The 17814-nt window shown below is 34.1% G+C and overlaps 1 protein-coding gene across 1 annotated transcript in view; it reads left to right on the top strand.

Annotated features, from left to right (window-relative positions):
* The first annotated feature begins 14717 nt into the window (after positions 1-14717).
* Positions 14718-17814, top strand: part of LOC141542605 (putative polypeptide N-acetylgalactosaminyltransferase 8) — a 34923-nt gene continuing 31826 nt past the window's right edge. Inside the window, exons 1-2 of the mRNA XM_074267142.1 lie at positions 14718-14945; positions 17476-17749. Of these exons, the coding sequence (XP_074123243.1) occupies positions 14747-14945; positions 17476-17749 (473 nt within the window). The 5' untranslated portion in view covers positions 14718-14746. The remainder of the gene's footprint in view (positions 14946-17475; positions 17750-17814) is intronic.

Below are 17814 nucleotides of genomic sequence, written 5' to 3'. Positions count from 1 at the left end.
CTTCATGGAATTTTCTGCACATGGGATGTGGGGTAGTATAAGAGAAAAAGAGTAGGAAATGAGATGATATACATGTGGCAAGCAACTCTAACATACAGACATTTCTACATTTCCAAATTTTTCTGAGGCTCCCAAGAATTCAGAATTAGGTGGTCTGGGTGCCAGAAGCTGTGAAATGGGCCCACCTATGCCTTCCCTCTCTGTACAGCACATGTGGTCCAAGAGCATCACTCTCCTTAGAGCAGGATGTTAAGTAGGGGCTCCAAGGGTGACCTCTCCCTTCCTCCACTCTAGAGGAAGTTCTAGATTTTAGAGTACTTGTGAACTTGATTGGAGGAAAATTACATTTTTATATTTTTAATTTTTTGTAATTTTGTTTTTATTTTGTATTATTGTATTATTTTGTAATTATGATTCTTATCTCATGTTTTATAAACCATTTTATGTAATCCCTGGGTCAAACAGATATGAAGTCAGCTAGGTGGTGTAATGAATAGAATGCTAGGTCCAAAAAGAACCCAAGAAGTTGGTGCTGTTCAGTCATGTCCAATTCTTCATCTGGGATTTTTTTGGCAGAAATACTGGAATAGTTTGCCATTTCCTTCTCCAATTTATTTTATAGATGAAGAAACTGAGACAAACAGGATTAAATAAATTGTCCAGGGTCACACAATTTGGTCGGATTTAAACTTAGATTCTCCTGACTCCAGGGCCAACACTCTGTCCACTGTGTCACCTTGAACCCAAGAAGACTTGAGTTTAAATTCGGCCTCAGTTTCTTCAATTTTAAAGTGGTGATTACCTCCCAGAGTTGTTGTGAGATAGATGCTTAATAAATATTTATTCCCTTCCCCTAAAACTCCTATTCTAGGGCTATAAAATTTTGCCTGTCTTATATCCTATTCTTTCAATGTTTTGTAACTACTTAGTGCTGATATGACATACTAACATGGATGTGTTAGTATATTTTTAGAGCTTAATGTTTCCCTTTATTGTTGTTTAGTCTTTTTCAGGCAAGTCTTATTCTTCATGATCTCATTTGAGGTTTTCTTGGCAAAGATGCTAGAGTGGTTGGCCATTTCTTTCTCCAGTTCATTTTACAGATGAGGAAACTGAGGTAGGCAGGGGTAAGTGATTTGCTCAGGGTTACCCAGCTGGTAAGTGTCTGAGGCTGGGATATGAATTCACTCAGGAATTCACTCCCCCGACTGCAGGCCCAGCACTCCAACCATTCAGCTACCTAACTACCCTTTCTCCTGCTATTTCTTAATTTTATCTGAAGGTCAATTCAATCATTTACACAAATATTTGTTAAGGATTTATTCTATGCAATGAATGTGCTGTGTCAGTGGCTGGAGATATGAAAGTGGAAAATTAAGCCTTCCTGGCCCTCAAAAAGCTTACCATTTAGTAGGGACATAAGATGTGGGCACAAAGAATTATATTATTAAGAAAGACAGCCTGATATATCAGGGCATGTTGGATTAAGATTTTAAAAAGACATGGATTCAAATCCTGTCTCTAACACTAATTAGCAATATCATTCAAACAATATCTTTATCTATAAAATAGCAATAAAAATACCCATAGTACCTATCTCACGACACAATGAGGATAAAGGACGATAATGTGTAAAAAACAAAACAAAACAACCCCACAGAACTTCATAAATTTTAAAATGCTGTAGAAATATTAGTCAGTTATTATTGGGAGGTAGTGTGCCATAGTGGAATCAGGAAAACTAGGTTTCAAATCTTGCCTCTGGCATATACTAGCTGTGAGAATAGAATGGGAAAAACCAAACCCTTAGTATCATTCATTTTTTAATTATGAAAAACTATATTAAGTCTTGTGAATTGTTTGTCTTTTGACCTAGAGACAGTACCCTCAAGCTCACGTGCTAATTGGAGACAAAAACTCCTTAAGGGGGAGAAGTAATTTTTGATTTGTGGCTTTTACTTACAAAGAGTACAGACTATGTACTAGCAGGTACCACTGATGAAATTACTCACCTAGTCCATAAGCATCACAAAATAAAATATTACAATTATTCTATAAGTTAGAAAATTATTATGTTTACAGGAGAAGTATAAGTAGTTCAGAGGGGGAGGAAAAGGAGCTCTCATTTGGACTTTCAAGGAAGAAAAGAATTTCAATGAATAGACAAGGGAGTGGACCTTGTGCCTGTTTAGCAGTTGGGACATCTGCAAAATCTCCTAGTCAGAAGAGCAAAGTGTAATATCAGGACACATCACTGAACCCTAGTATCAAGGGAAGCCCAAGGTTCTGGAGGGTATGGACAATGGAAAGAGTGTAATAGGGATTATGGGGATTAGATTAATAACAAGTGAAAACTCTGAAGATGGTATGAATTAGCCAAAAGGAACGGATCTCTGATGGTTATATTTGCAATAAAATACTTTGCAAATCTTTTTTTAAAAATAACACTAGAAAAGTTAGTTATCATTATCTACATCATCAATTATTATCATCATAAGTCAGGAGCATCATTGGTAGAATACCAAGATATGTTTTTTTCTTCGATGGGATGGGGATGGATAGCAAATTTATATTTGTCTTCCTAGCACTCATGTAATTTAAATTGGATTCTACCTATAGCAAGAGAACCTAAGCCCAGAAAGAGCTACTGAACTGGAATTAACCATCCATCACCCAGGCCATGACCCTGTTCTTCTTTCTGCTGTTATTGCTAACATCTCATCCTCTTTGAAGGAAAGAAGAGTAACTATCAGCGGCTGACAACATAGAAGCCAGGTCAAATATTGAAATTTAGAAAAGCATATGCAAAGAGAAGTAAAAAGATTTCTAGAGGAGATTATTCTTCCAGTTCTAACATGTTGCAGAAAACCTAGTTCCTGTTCCTGTGCTATATTTTTATCTCAACCACCAACTCCTATCTTCTCAGACTCCAGCTTTGCCCAATTTCTGCTACTCTTAATTTGTATTCTAATGCTAACTCTCTCTCCACTATCATGGAAACTTTAATGTGATTGACATGTTACTGTCTCCCCTTTTTTAAAATGAAAGAACCTACTGTGTGCAAAGCTCATAGGAGGAATAAAAAGACTAATATTTATAATTCTATGGTAAAATTTTAAGTTTGCTGATTTTTATTGTCCTCTGCTCCTTCTTGCTCTGGAGCCTTTTGTTATACTCCCAAATCCCAATTCTGCTAGAAACACTTGATCAAACCTTAAATGTCCTCTTGTTCATTTTAGGCACCTTTTACTCTATATACTGTTTCCTGAAAGTTAAGGATTCACTTATATATGTGAAGGAAAGGATTAGTTCATATTTGATATATAGAAGCAAGGTCAAATATTGAGATTTAGAAAAACACAAAATATATGACAACAGCAGTACAAAAAAAAGTAAAAAAGCATTCTAGATGGGAAGATTTTTCCATATCTAACATATTGCAGAAACAAGGTACAAGGAAGGTAAGTATCCCACCTTCCCCCTTTGGACCTCAGGACATTTAAAATACTTCTAATAAAAAAACTGGAGAGTGAAAAATGCATCTTTGAACACATTTTTAAACAGTTCCCATTTCACCAATTCCCCATTTCTATGAATTTATGCAATACCTCTGGATACTTTGGACATACCCTTTCATAGATCTTTTACATATACTTTAAGGAGATCAGGTAATATAAACTTACCAAGATTGTACAAAGTTATTTTCCAAGAAGATTGATATTCTGTTCCTTTATTGTCCAAAATAGAAGGATACAAAATATTCTCTTGGGGTCTTTTCATATTGACCTTTTGGATGGCATCAATGATAAAAAACACCAAGATCACCAATAAGACAATGGATAGAAACATCGCTTTGGAGAAGACTATTGGTATCCTTCTGCCTTGCACCATCCTCTCACTTCTTCTGCCAGTCTAAATTTCTAATCCTTTAGGGAGGGGTCAGAAAAGACTATAAGTCATGGCAAAGTACACTTCAGCAAAGAACCTAATGACAGTTGCTTTTCAATGAAATCTGAAGAGGTAAAGTGTTTCTGCTTAAGGAAGCTTTCTGAAATAGTTTAAATTTTCCTGGAGGCAATGTCAAGTTTTTAGAACATTATGGTGCAGATTTCCAAGCACTGCTGAGTTAGTCGGGCTTACTTTATAGGACTTTACAAATTAGATTAATATAAGTAGAATAGTTTCATGGCTGATTGTTTGAGGTTTCTTTGCTTCTCCTAAGAAAAGTATAAAATATAAGTCTAGAAAACTGTGTCAGGTCTAGTTTATGTGAGTGCAAAGTGGAAAAGTAGGATAAGTAAGGGATTCCCCAGTAGTCCATCTTTTACTTGGGTACTTATCACCTAGGCCTTTGGCTCTTTTCTACCTATAGTTATTAAGGATAAAACAAACTTTAGCCTACCAAAGGATGCTTATGGAGAAAGGGGTTGCTTATGCTTCTAGGGATTTTTTTTGACAATGTCCTTCAATACTTTTATTATATTTTTACTTTTATTATAACTGATATATCATTATCTAAAGTGTAGAAACTTGGATTCTAAGAAAAAAACTTTTGGGTTGTAGTTAAGTTCTGAGCTGTCCTTCCTTACTTCTTTTTTTCCCTACATTTTCCTCATACTTTTATGTATGGTTTTGGGCAAGTTCTCGATGTCATCATGTAAGTTTCATTAATTCTCATTATAAATTCATAATTGTTCTCCACTGAATATAGGAAAAATCTTTAATCTGGCATTTAAAACTTTCTGCTACCTATCCCTAAGAGCCTTAATGAACCTGCCTGGTCTGCCCAAATTCGTTTTGTCATCTCCCATTCTTGACAGTCAGTGACGTATGTATATATATATGTGTGTGTGTGTGTGTGTGTGTGTGTGTGTGTGTGTGTGTGTGTGTGTGTGTGTGTGTATTTATCTCATTCTGGGGTACATTAAGAGATATAGCTTCTGTAACTAAAATGGTGTTTGTACTCTTCACTTTTTCTGGCCCAGATCAGACCTCATTTGGATATTATGTTCATTTATGGGAAAAATAGTTTCTGAAGAACATTGGAGAATATACAGAGTTGGTAAAACATATGAAGGAATTTGAGTTCATAACACGAGAGTTTCTTAGAGAAACTGGGAATGTTTAATTTAGAAAAGAGAGATCTTAGGATATTTATTTGTCTTTTAAGTATTTTAAAGGCCATTATGTGGGAGAGGGGTTAGATTTGTTCTGGAGAGCAACACATTGAAGCACAAATAGAAGTTGCAAAGAAACAAATTTACACCTAAATACATGGAAAATTTTCAAGGACTTAGAGGTATTCCAAAGCAGGATAGGATCACTTAAAATATGGTATTTAGGTATGATTTAAGTAAAATAGGGAAGACTTTCTTCCAGTTTTTCAAGCAGAAGATGGATGACCATTCACTTAGTATGTTATGAATTGATTGAGCAAATCAGTCAAGCCACCACACCTTATTTAAAGTAAGCTGTAAGTTGCTGAGCTCTGATACCTTAGCTGAAAACAATTGAATCAAACAATCAGATGTGTATACAAGGGTCTGAACAACCCCTTGAATCAACCAAAGACTTTTCAGCTGTCTGTGATTGGAAGTATTTCTCAATGGTTTAGAAACTTGGTAATAACTTGTTGGACCTATATAAAGCCATAGAAGAGGTTAGATCTTGAGATTCAGAGCATTTGATGATAGAGATTTTACCTCTAAAGAATTGCAAAGAAATAGATAGAAGGGGTTGTGAGGGAGAAGAGCAGAATCTCAGGCCTTTTGCTCTAAACCTTTTCCCCCTGCATTGACTAGAAGAGGACCTAGTGAATTTAGGAGTTATTTTGGATTTTGGATTTTCTATCTTTCAATTGATGTCCTAGAAGTGTCCCTGGAACAACTGACAGAATTGTCTGTTTTGAGAATCAAGGTTTAATACTGTACAAAGAGCTCAGCAAATGAAGCCTTACCAAATTGAACATTTTGAGGACTCCAGCAAAAGGACTTCCAAAAGCTGTGAGTTTAAAAGTTTACTTTCTTTTGCACTAAGCACTAGTGGGAGGGTCTGTCCTAGATGCTTTTCCTTTCTGGAGGAGGATGTTTTATACCTATTGCTTCTATATCCCCTTATTGAAAACCTCTTTCTAAAAGCTTATTGATCACATGTGCAAAAATGTTTGTTGCAGCTCTTTTTTTGTGGTGTCAAGTAAAGGAAAAATGACTAGATGCCCATCAATCAGGGAATGATTAAATAAGTTATGCCATATGGAAATAATGGAATAGTACTGTTCTATTAAAAATGATGAACAGGGTGATTTTAGAAAAACCTGGAAAAATTTATATGAACTTATACTGAATGAAGCATGAAGAACTAATAAAACATTGTACATAACAATAACAAGATTGTGTGAAGATCAACTATGATAGACTTGGTTTTTCTCAGTAGTTCAGTGATATGAGGCAATCCCAATAAACTGTGGATGGAAATATGCAAAAAATGAATATACATGTATAACCAAATAAATAAAAGTTTATTCACTGTGACCAAAAGCAATTGACAGTCATTGGTAGAGGATTATGAATTATGCTGGATTAGAAAAACTAGTTGATCCCTCAGAGTTATACTTAGAGCTACAAGGGATGTAGGAGCTATCATCTGGACCCTCAACTTGTGAGTATGAATAGAGGTCGAGTTAGTAGCTCTAGAATATATGCTATGCAAGCATGGGTTGATGTAGGTAGTTGGTGAAATCTGTTTCCAGTGAAATTCTGTGATTCTTTGAAGTGTATTGTAGTCACCATGTAGAAGATATAGTGAAACTGGAGGGGCAAAATAAAAAAAAAAAGATTTTAGCAGGGTTTTGTTTTCCAAATATATGTCCTTCTAGGTAATTTTCTGAACATTACCCAGTGAAAACTGAAATTAAGATTCCCTGGCCTCAAGGAACTGACATTTTATGCCAACATTTGTTTTAGAACACTTATTGAGATAACAATATAGTCAGTGGAGGGGGAAAAGAAAAATATTCCTCAGTATTTGGCCAATTTTATAGATTTGTAAGCTAAGCCAAAGTTTATGCAACAATGACCAGTAATTAGTTCTATTATTTTTCTTTTCTTATCTTATTTCTTTTCCCTGGACTAAGAGGGAAGAATATTCAATTAAATTATTTTTAATTGGTTTTATCCCTAGCACTTAGAAGGGTGCTTATGTTATGTTATCTGATGTTGTAGATGATTAATAAATGTTTTTTAGATTGGGGTGAATTATTTTAAATGTGTTGTTAACAAACATGATATGCCCTTCTTGAAGACAAAATACTGGAAGTAGATGTAATAATAATAATAATAATAATAATAAAAAAGACCTTTTTTCCTAGAATGGAAAGCACCAGTTTTGGAATGCTGTAAACCATAGATCTGTCCATTAATCTCTTTCCTTTCTCCCCAATTTATGTATGGAAGTTACACATAATTTTGGTATCCATTGCCTGGCATTAAAAGGGCCCAAAAGCTTGATTTATTTGTGCTTATTATTTTGTTGGTTTACAAATTTTCTAAAACATCAGTTTCTTATTATTTTGTTACTTAGTGTACTACTAATTCTGTTCTCAGTGTGGATAATGTATTCTTAGTATGAGAGCAAATTGTGCTTCTTCAAAGTCAATCATGTGGACCCTATTGGGTTATTTATTTATTTTTGTCTGGTACATTAGTAATTAGTGGAGATTGCTTTATTTTAGAATCTGATTCAGAACAGGAGAGGATCAATTTAGGATGTTCGCAATGGTTTTTTTTCCTGTTTAGTTTGTGTTACAGTAGTCTAATTTCTTCTATAATGTACTCCAGATTTAAATAAAAACACTTTAAATTTAAATATTTTTGTCTCTAATACCAGCAATGGGCAAATCATATTACTTCTCATCTATGTAATCTGTAGAATGGGATAATAACAAAAATAAACAGAGTGCTTTTACACTGAAGCAAATAAAATCATCTGAGGAGAAAAAGATGGATGCAAAAGATCTTATGGATGTAGAATCAATAGGATATGGCAATCAATGTTTGTCTAGGGGAAGTAATGGAGAGAGAGGAGTAAAGATCAGTGTTCATTAATTTGAGTGACTAGAAGGAAAACCTCAAAGGAAGTAAGAAAATTAAGAAGAGGGATGAGTTTGGAAACAAATGATAACGAGCTCTGTTGAGAGATATGTTGAGTGTGAAATGCATATATATAGTTGAAAATAGTGGACAATTTGGTGATGTGAGTCGTTTATGGGTTTGAGAGTCATCAATATAGAGATGACAACTAAGCTCCTAGGAACTTTTGAAGTAAGTCATTAAGAAAGAAAGCAGAGAAAGACAAAAAGACAGCCTAGGATCAAATCTTTTGGCATGTCCATGGCTGAGGAATGAGCAATGGAGCAAAGGATATTGAGAAGTAATTGTCAAAGAGATGATTTAAAAATAGTAATGTCTTCAAATCTTAAAACCTAAATAGGAGTATTTTGAGGAGGAATGTAATCAAAAGTGTTTACAGTTATAAATAGTTTAAGAAGACTGAAGGTTAAGGAAAGGTCATTTATTTGGCAATTAAGAAATATCTCCAAATAAATTTGGAGAAAAATATTTAATTGAGTGATGAGTTTGGAAGGCAGACTGAAGGAAGCTAAAAAATGAGAGGAAATAAAGTGGAGGGAACAAGTTGTCTTTTGGGGGAGTTGGATATAAAGGGCTACCTCTGGAGAGAAATAGAAATAAGTCAAATTAAGATTTTTCTGGAGATATCATGGGAGATAATATGGTGCAGTGGAAAGAATAAGAAAGAATACCTTGGGAAAGTCATTTAACTTTTCTTTGACTCAGTTTCCTTATCTGTAAAATGAGGGGTTTGGATTAGATGGCTTTCTAAGATTCATTTCAGTTCTAAACCTATTACTCTCTGGTTCTATAATACTACAAAAGAGAGGGAAGATTTTTAAGGGAGGAGTAGTTAGGTGGTACAGTGGACAAAGCATTGACCCTAGAGCCAGGAAGACCTAAGTTCAAATCTGGCCTCAGACACTTGGAATTTATTAGTGGGGGAAATCACTTAACTCCAATTACCTTGCAAGCAAACAAACAAATCTCAAAAAATAAAAAGAAAAAAGAATGAAGGAAGCATGTTCGCAGGAGGCATGAAATGAGCTTGTAGATAAGAAGGGAACAAAGATAACCAAGGGAACAAAGATAGTTGGGGGCAGGGGAGGTGATTCTCAGAAAAGACAGGAAGGGATTGGATTAAGGGTGGAAGTTGAGGGGTTGAGCTAAAGAGAAAAATATGAATGCAAAGGAAAGTCAACGAATAAATTACATTCTTAAGACATGTAGAGAGATAATAGGGGGTGAGTACAAAAGTAAGAATATGACTCGGTAAGAATATTTTCAGATCACAGAATGGCAGAATATCAGACTTGGAAGAGAATTCAGAGAATCAATCCATACCTAGGGGAAAAAAAGTCTTCTTTTTAACATATCCAAGAATTGGTCATTGAGCCTTTGCCAGAAGCCTCCAGTGAGAGGCAGCCAATCACTTTCCAAAGAATCCCCCTTTACTTCTCATTTTTGGTTGGCTCTAATTTTAGGAGGTTTTTCTCTTGACATCAGGCCTAAATCCCCTTCTTTGTAACTTTTCCCCTGGATTCTTAACTCTACCTTCTGGGGACAAATAAATAAATCTAAACCTCCTTTTGAGTTGATGACCTTTCAAATATCTAAAAACTATGATAATACCATTTCTACCAGCAAACTTTCAATCTTCTATTTAAAAAACTTTTGTACTGATTGATCTCAAGATATTTCATTAATTTTTGGTTGTCCTCTTCTGGATGTATTATAATTTATCAATTTTCTTATTAAAATATAGTACTCAGAATTGAGAGAAATAATATAGTTGTAGTCTAAACAGGGCAGAGTATAGTGGGACTATCATCACATTATTCCCAATAATCTATGCCTTTTTTGTGAAATCTGAAATGGTGTTTGTTTTCTTGGATGCCATATTGCTAAATAAAGCTTAAAATGAATTAAGGATTGCAAAAATTCTAAGCACAACAGCAACAAAAACTTTTGTTGAAAAATACTATCATTTAAAAGCATTTTTTTAAAAAGAAAAGAAAAGAAAATGTCAAGGGGGCTAATATTCTAATAGCATCAACTAGTACTCCAAAATTGAGAATCATATTAGAGAAACACTAGAAATGGTGGAGAAGCATAATTAGAACTCTTAAAGAACTCAAAAAAATAAACAAGAAAATTTATGGTATAATATATATCAGGAAAGTGAGGTCCAGAAATGTTACATGACTTTCCTAAGTTCATATATTTAGGAAGTAGCATAATAAGGATTCAGTCCTGAATCTTTCAATTCCAAACACAGGTTACTCTTTTCAGTATAATTCTATCTATACATGCTGATTCTATCTAGCCTGCTCATAAATGTGATATGCAAAAAGAACACAATCATATTTATACAACTATATAAAGTTAAAGAAAACATGATCTTCACATTAATTTTGAAATGGAAATCACAAGGATACTATCATTGTTTTATACATGAGTGTACTGAGGCTCATGGAGTAATATTATTTATCTATGTAATCTTCTATAAGTAACAGAGATGTTCTATCCAGTATACCATATAGCTTTGCTGCCCAAAAGAGTAAGAATAAAGAAATATCTTTGTTCTATCACATGTTTAAAAATTTTTTTTAGTAAATATTCATTATCAAGTCATCAACCCCAAAACAAAATAACCAGAGAGATTGAATAGATCATTGTGTGAAAGCAGAAACAGGACACTTTCCTTATGAGAACAGAGTGAGCAGTAGCATCAGTGAAAAGCATTAAGAAGATGCTATCATCTGGCAGCATACAATATGTTAAAGATAATAATAATTTTTGATCTAAATGTCCTATTGCTGGCAATATTCCATAAAGATATTATAAAAAAACAAAAAACAAACAAAAAAACCAAGACTGTATCTGGCCAAAGAGATTACCAATATCATTATATTTAATTACAAAAAAGCTAGAAATAGCCTAAATGTATCAATGAATGGTTAAATACATTTTTGATAATGCCAGGACAAGTTAGAGGAATATAGATACATGGGATAAACTTGATGAATGATGTAATGCATAATAATTATTAAATCACATAAAAAGCTGAACCAAAAACATAGAGAACACACTATAGCCCCATAAGATTAAGAATGAATGAGAATCAAGGAAAGAATACTGATGACTTGAAGGGGGTGACTTAAAAGTTATAATATTTTATGTATCAAAACAAATAGCTTAATTGTAAATAGTTACAAAGCAAGTTGTGCTATATTTATGTTCCATTACTAAGCTGATAATAATTCCTCTTTTTAAAACAAATCAACCAAGAAATAAATATGTATTATGTGCCTACTATGTACCAAGCACTGTGTTAGTCAGTGGAAATACAAATATCAAAGTGAGACTATTTCTGACCAACTATCATTCATTTAGAAAAGCAATGGGTATATTAGTACTATGAGAAAAAATAAGGCAGCTGTGTCCCTTGCTCCCCATTCAAGAAATTGGTATCAAAATTAAGTTCCATTCCAAGTATAAGACAATGTGGTAAAGAGAGGAAGGAAGAAATCCATGAACAAATCTTTTCTTTGCCAATAGAATTCCAACTATACAATCACAGAATTTCAAAGTTTCAATGCCTCTTGGAGGCCATCTAGTCCAACATGACCTTTACTTAAAATCGTCTACTGTGGGATGACCTTACTTTCCAAGACATCTAATTCCACTTTGGAATAACTCTATTTATGAGGAAGCTTTTTTCCCCCAGCAAGCCTAAATGTGTATTGATAGAATGTATCTATCATTCTATATTCTGGGGTTATAAAAAATAGATTATTCTTCCCCATTCAAATCTCCTCTAAATACTTGAAGATAGTTATCACATAAGCCCCAAGTATTTTCTGTACCAATTATCTTAGCTCTTTTAATTCATTTTTAATAACTATATGAGGTTTATTGCTTTTTCAATATCTTCCCTAAAAGTGATATTTAGAATTAAACATTTGTTGGTATATGACATTTTGCTAATTGCATTAAGCGCTAGAATTTTTCTATTTTTTTATTCTTTTCATTTTGTTTTATTGTTTCTTGATTTCTCATGGAGTCATTAGCTTCTACTTGTCTAATTCTAATTTTTAAGGGATTATTTTTTCCTTTGAGATTTTATTCTTTTTTTCCCATTTAGTCAATTCTTCGTTTTAAAGAACTTTTTCTTCTGAGAATTTTGTACCTCTTTTCCATTTTACCTATTCTGCTTTTTTAGGGAGGTTTTTTTCTTCAATGACTCTTTTATCATTACACCAACTCTATTTTTAAGGTGTTATTTTCTTTTGTATTTTTTGCGCCTCTTTAACCAGGCTGCTAATTTGCTTTTCATAATTTCCTTGTATCTATCACTCTCATTTCTTTTCCCAATTTTTCCAGTACCACTCTTATCTTTGTCTTGAACTCTTTTAGGAATTTTTGTGGGACTTGGATACAATTTTCATTTTTATTTGATGCTTTCCTTATAGATGTTTTCACATTGCTGTATTTTTCTGAGTTTATATCTTGGTCTTACTTGTCATTGTAATAGATTTTTTATGGTGAAGTTTTTTGGTTTTGTTTTTGTCATTTGTTAACTTTCCCAGCTTATTTCTTGGCTTTTCCTCTGAAGGATTTTTATGACTCCATTTTATTTAACAGAACAAATTACTTCCTTATAAGCAACAAATCCATCATCCATATATCAAATTTTCATTTAAGATTAATTAGAAAGTATTATAAACAAACAATTTTTTAAAACAAATCTAATAACTCACTGGCCTCTAATGATCTATTTTTAAAATGCCCATAGAAGCATAAAACAAACAAGTTTATATTTGCCAAAGAGAAATTACTTGTGAATGGTGAGGTCCTCCAAATATTCCTGTCTGCGCCAGACACTGTACTCATAGCATCAAATCCCAGCACTTCCCAAAGAAAACTATAATAAATCAAAGGACTTTAGTCTATTTGTCTACAAAAAAAAGAGAACAAATGGGTGAAGAATTCCTATTGCTCAGATTTTAAAATGGGTCTAGAAACTCTATAAAACTTTTCCATAAGAATGTAAGATTAAAAAGCACATATAATAGGTTGATTCCAGAGTTGAACAGAAGGAGAATAGATCGTCTTGCCTTCAGGAATTTTCAAATCCCTTTTACTAGCCCTGAGTTTCCCATGAAAGCAAAAGCCCTGATAGCTAATACTAGTGTTCTTACAATGTTACTATGTATTGAGCCAAATGTTAATGAAGAACTAAAAAGGATAAAACAGAGTGCGATGGGGAGGTGTGTGCCAGATGTAAGCAGATCACCATGAAATTATGATAGGGAGAAAAATGGTCTGGTCATATTGCAAGAACAAAGAATGATAGGTGCATAGCCAGAATATTCCCTTAGAATCCTCCCAATGTCAGAAAAAAGGATGAAAAAGGCCTCCAATATGTTGAGTAAAAACCTTGCAGCAAACTTTGACATTCCTGGATACTTTCTGCTCTGTACATTTTCATAACACTACTCTATTATAATTCTCCTTTTTGTCTGGATCAATCCAACTTAGTATCCTTTATTGGATCTCTATTGAGATCATATCCACTAATTATAGGTGTCCCCCAATGCTTTGATCTGGGTGCTTCTTTTTTTCCTCGATATTATCTTGTTGATGATTTCATTAGCTCTTAGTAGTTTGATTATCATTTATATATCCAGTTCTAGTCTCTTTCCTAAGCTTCAATCCCACATCATCAACTGTGTTTTGGAATTCTTGAATTGGATATCTTCTATGTATTTCAAGCTCAGAATGTTGAAAGCAGAATTTATATTTCCCTAAAACCTTCCCTTCTTTCCAACCTTCCTATTTCTGTCAATGGTACCATCATCTTCCCAGTCCCCAGGTCTCAGTCTTAGTGTCATCCTTGACTCCTCACTCATGTTAACTTCTCTTATTCTATTGTCAAAATTTGTTATTTTTATCTTTATAACATGTTAATCATGCAATTTTGTGTTTTTGTGTTTTTTTCTACATTTTTATAGGGTCTCATAGGTTCTTTATTGTTTTTGTAGGATGAAATAAATGGTTTTTTCAACCTAATGGAGATGTAGGTCTGATCTATATTTGAAGATTATGCAAAGGTAACCCTGGATGAAAACAGTGAAAGGCAAAGAAATATGAAAGGACAGGAGGATGGCTTCAGCAAGGACTCTGGCTCTGTGAGCCTCAAGCCTGGATTCTGGGTCATAAGGCTTCTTTTTCTAATTTTCATAGTTTTCTCCAAAGTAATTTTTCACAACCAGTGTGGTAAATTCAAGTCAAAAAGGCAGGAAGAGGTAAATCTCAACTAATTAAGTATGGCATTGAGTTAGAATTAATTGGACTTCTGAAACCTGAAAAACATTCCTTGCTGACCCACCACCAGTCCTTAAAAGTCTGTCCCCTATAAACTTCATGCTGTTCTAGGAAATGCCAGATCATCTCAGGTACTCCTAGACAGGAAATGCCTAGCTCTGGGATGTCATAGCTCAGTACCTGACAAGGTACAGCCTTTTCTGAGCTTCATTGAAGTTAACTTGTAACCTTTCCTTATCACTACCCCAAAGGAACCGGGAATTGAGCCAGTGGTAGTAAATGAGTAAAAGATGATGCAAAGGAAAAGTATTCCAAGAATCTTTTCCATGGGCTTGATACTGCTCTGCATATTCCACATCCTCTTTGTATTTTATACAAAGAGAATTATCCAGAACTTGAAGTCAGTAAGAGTCCAACAGGGGAAGAATCCCTTTCATCTTTCTACCAGGGATGCTGCTGCAAGGAAACAGTTGTCTTTCCTAGATCTCAGTAAGTTTATCATACTTGGGCAATCTGGGAGAAAAGTCTATGGGGCAGGACTATGCAAAGAATATAATCAATATGATCATGGCTACAGGACAGCAGGTATTGGGTGATGTGTAGCTTTAAAAATTTGTGCAAATATGTGTTCATACTTGAACTGATTACTTAAAAGATTTTTTTTAATTTAAGAAATAATTTTAAAAGAATATTTCTGCGGATTCAAAGTGTGGCCAAGCACTGAAAAATAATATATTTGGTAGGAAATAGAATAAGCCCATAGATTCTTAAGAATATTTAGGCCTAGCCCTGTTTGGGAGCAGGAACATAACAAGAATGCACAGTGAAAACAAGAGCCCTAGTTTTCCTCCCATTTATGACAGCTGAAGGCATAGGCCCCAGCTCTCTCCCTTAATCTTTCTCCCCCTTCTCCTTAAAAAAGGAAGTAGATCTAAGATTTTTTATTTGACTTGAATGGAGTGTATAGTACCCTAGGTTCTCTTCCTAGCTTTGGCTCAATGTACAATTAATTTTTTCAAGGGAAAAGTTCTTTGACCTTGATCATCTTCAGTGTCTCTCTCTCTCTCTCTCTCTCTCTCTCTCTCTCTCTCTCTCTCTCTCTCTCTCTCTCTCTCTCTCTCTCTCTCTCTTTTAAGAAAATCTCATTTTCTTCCTCTTCTTTCAGGGGTGATATGAAATTGTGTCTAAGTAATATGAAATTGAATCTAAGGTGAGAGAGGATAGAGTTAATATTATTGTGGTTACCAATAGCCTATGAGAATTAGATTGTGAGAGTTATATAGAGAAGGGGAAATTGAAAAGAAGAGAATGAAAGAGAAATAGAAGACAAGGGAAACGAGAGAAAAAGGAGAAAAAGAAAACAGGAGGGTAAAGAGAATTGAAATAGATTAGGGAGGTGGAAAGAAGGAGGAAAATGAAAAGGTTAGAGATAAATAGAGACAAAAAAGAAATGGAGTAAAAGAGAAGGAATTGAGGGGGAGAGAGAGGGAAAAAAGAGGGAGGAGGGGAAAGGAAAACAGAGAGAATGGTACAGTATGAACAATTGAGAAAGGAAAATAAAAGAATAATGTCTTTAAAGCTGCTGTACAATAATTATTACCTTGGGTGGAAAACATCACAGAATAGTGGTTTATTATCTTTAGAAAACAGATGCTTAAAAAGTTTGCTGTTGAATAGCCTAGGCTATCTGAGAAGATAAAACAGAAACAAACCACAAAAGTTCTGAAAAGCAGGATAGTTTAGAACTGGAAGAAAATTGCTAGAATCATTTTTTTGAAGAATGTCTTCATTTCCAGCAAGAGAATGTATGAAAATTTGTCATTGTATTTATGAGAGATTGTCAGCTTCCATTCACTCATATATTCTTTCATTTATTTATCCATTCAAGAATTTATGAGACTCAATTCTGATCAAGCTCTTTTCATGCTTGATAGATATTTTCAGTTTGCTTTGAGATCATCAGGTAATCTCTGAAAGTTTAGAGATTTTTTGATGGAAAAAGTGCTAGTTTGCAGGAAATGTCAGGACTGGAGGAGGCTTGACCAAAGGAGGAATTAGGTTGGATAAAATGGTTGTGGGTAGACTGGGTTTTGACAGTGACTGAGAAGAGAAGATTTATCTTATGGTAAAATGAGGGAAGTTAAGAGGGTCGTAGTTATAGTTATTTAGGGAAAATGGGATTGTTCTATTGTGTCCATCTAAGATTTTATTTGTGTGATACCTTTATAAGAGTTCCTTAGCAACTGACCCAGATAAGCATGTATATGGATCTTTGATTACAAAATCCTATGAGAGAAAGAGGAGAAAAAGAAAACAGGAAGGCAAAGAGAATTGAAATAGATTAGGGAGGTGGAAAGAAGGAAGAAAATGAAAAGGTTAGAGATAAATAGAAACAAAAAAAGAAATAGAACGAAAGAGAAGGAATTGAGGGGGAGAGAGAGGAAAAAAAGAGGGAGGAGGGGAAAGGAAAACAGAAAATGGTACAGTATGAACAAATGAACAAATTTCCTTCCCAGGGAAGAAAAATACTTCAGCCTTTACTATAATTAATTTTGGTATATAATTGAATAAGAATTTTATAAAATTGTATAAGAAACATACTAATGCCCTAAGGGGTGGAATATAAGCCAAATAAATTTTGATGCCATTTATAATAGAAAACTTTGAAATATAGATGCTGTGATATAAAGACTGATTAGGTAGAGGCCTAGACAGTGTCCCTTAAATATTATACATATTCCAGAACAGAGGTTCTTAACTTTTAAGATATACAAGTTTTTTTTAATATTTTGATAATTATGTCAACATATCTAGTTTCCATTATAATCTAATGCATTTTATTTTATATATTTAAAAACATTATCATGAGTATTGCAGGTTTAACCAAAAATATTAAGAATCCTTGCTCTAGAGCCAGAGTCTCTTAATCCTGTAATATAGAATGTCTAAGAAAAATTGGAATGAATTCACAAAAGGGGCTTCTTTTAAATATTTTCTTTCCCCTCTTCTTATTCAAAAGACTCCACAAGACATACCCTGAAGGCAAATGATGTGAAGCATCCAGAAGCCATTGACAAGCCACCAATAAGATTGGAGGATGAAGGGAAGCAGAACTCAGAAACACCAGATGCTAAGACTAAGAAGAGGATACCACTTTTCCTGGAGTGGAGGCAAAGCCTGACCAAGGCTCGGAGAAAACAGGCTTGGTCCCTTTTTCTCAAATTTGGTTACAATGCCTACTTCAGCAATGGACTTCCTTTGAATCGCTCCATCCCTGACACTCGGAGTTCAAGGTAAAATGAGAAAAGTTGCTTTATTTTAAAAGGTTGCGCTTCTGGGGAGAAACGACTTGGAATGG

This window comes from Sminthopsis crassicaudata, chromosome 5, assembly GCF_048593235.1.
Source record: "Sminthopsis crassicaudata isolate SCR6 chromosome 5, ASM4859323v1, whole genome shotgun sequence".
NCBI classification, from domain to species: Eukaryota; Metazoa; Chordata; class Mammalia; order Dasyuromorphia; family Dasyuridae; genus Sminthopsis; species Sminthopsis crassicaudata.
The sequence above is the reverse complement of the archived record's forward strand: the minus strand, read 5'-3'. Positions and strand labels throughout refer to the sequence as shown.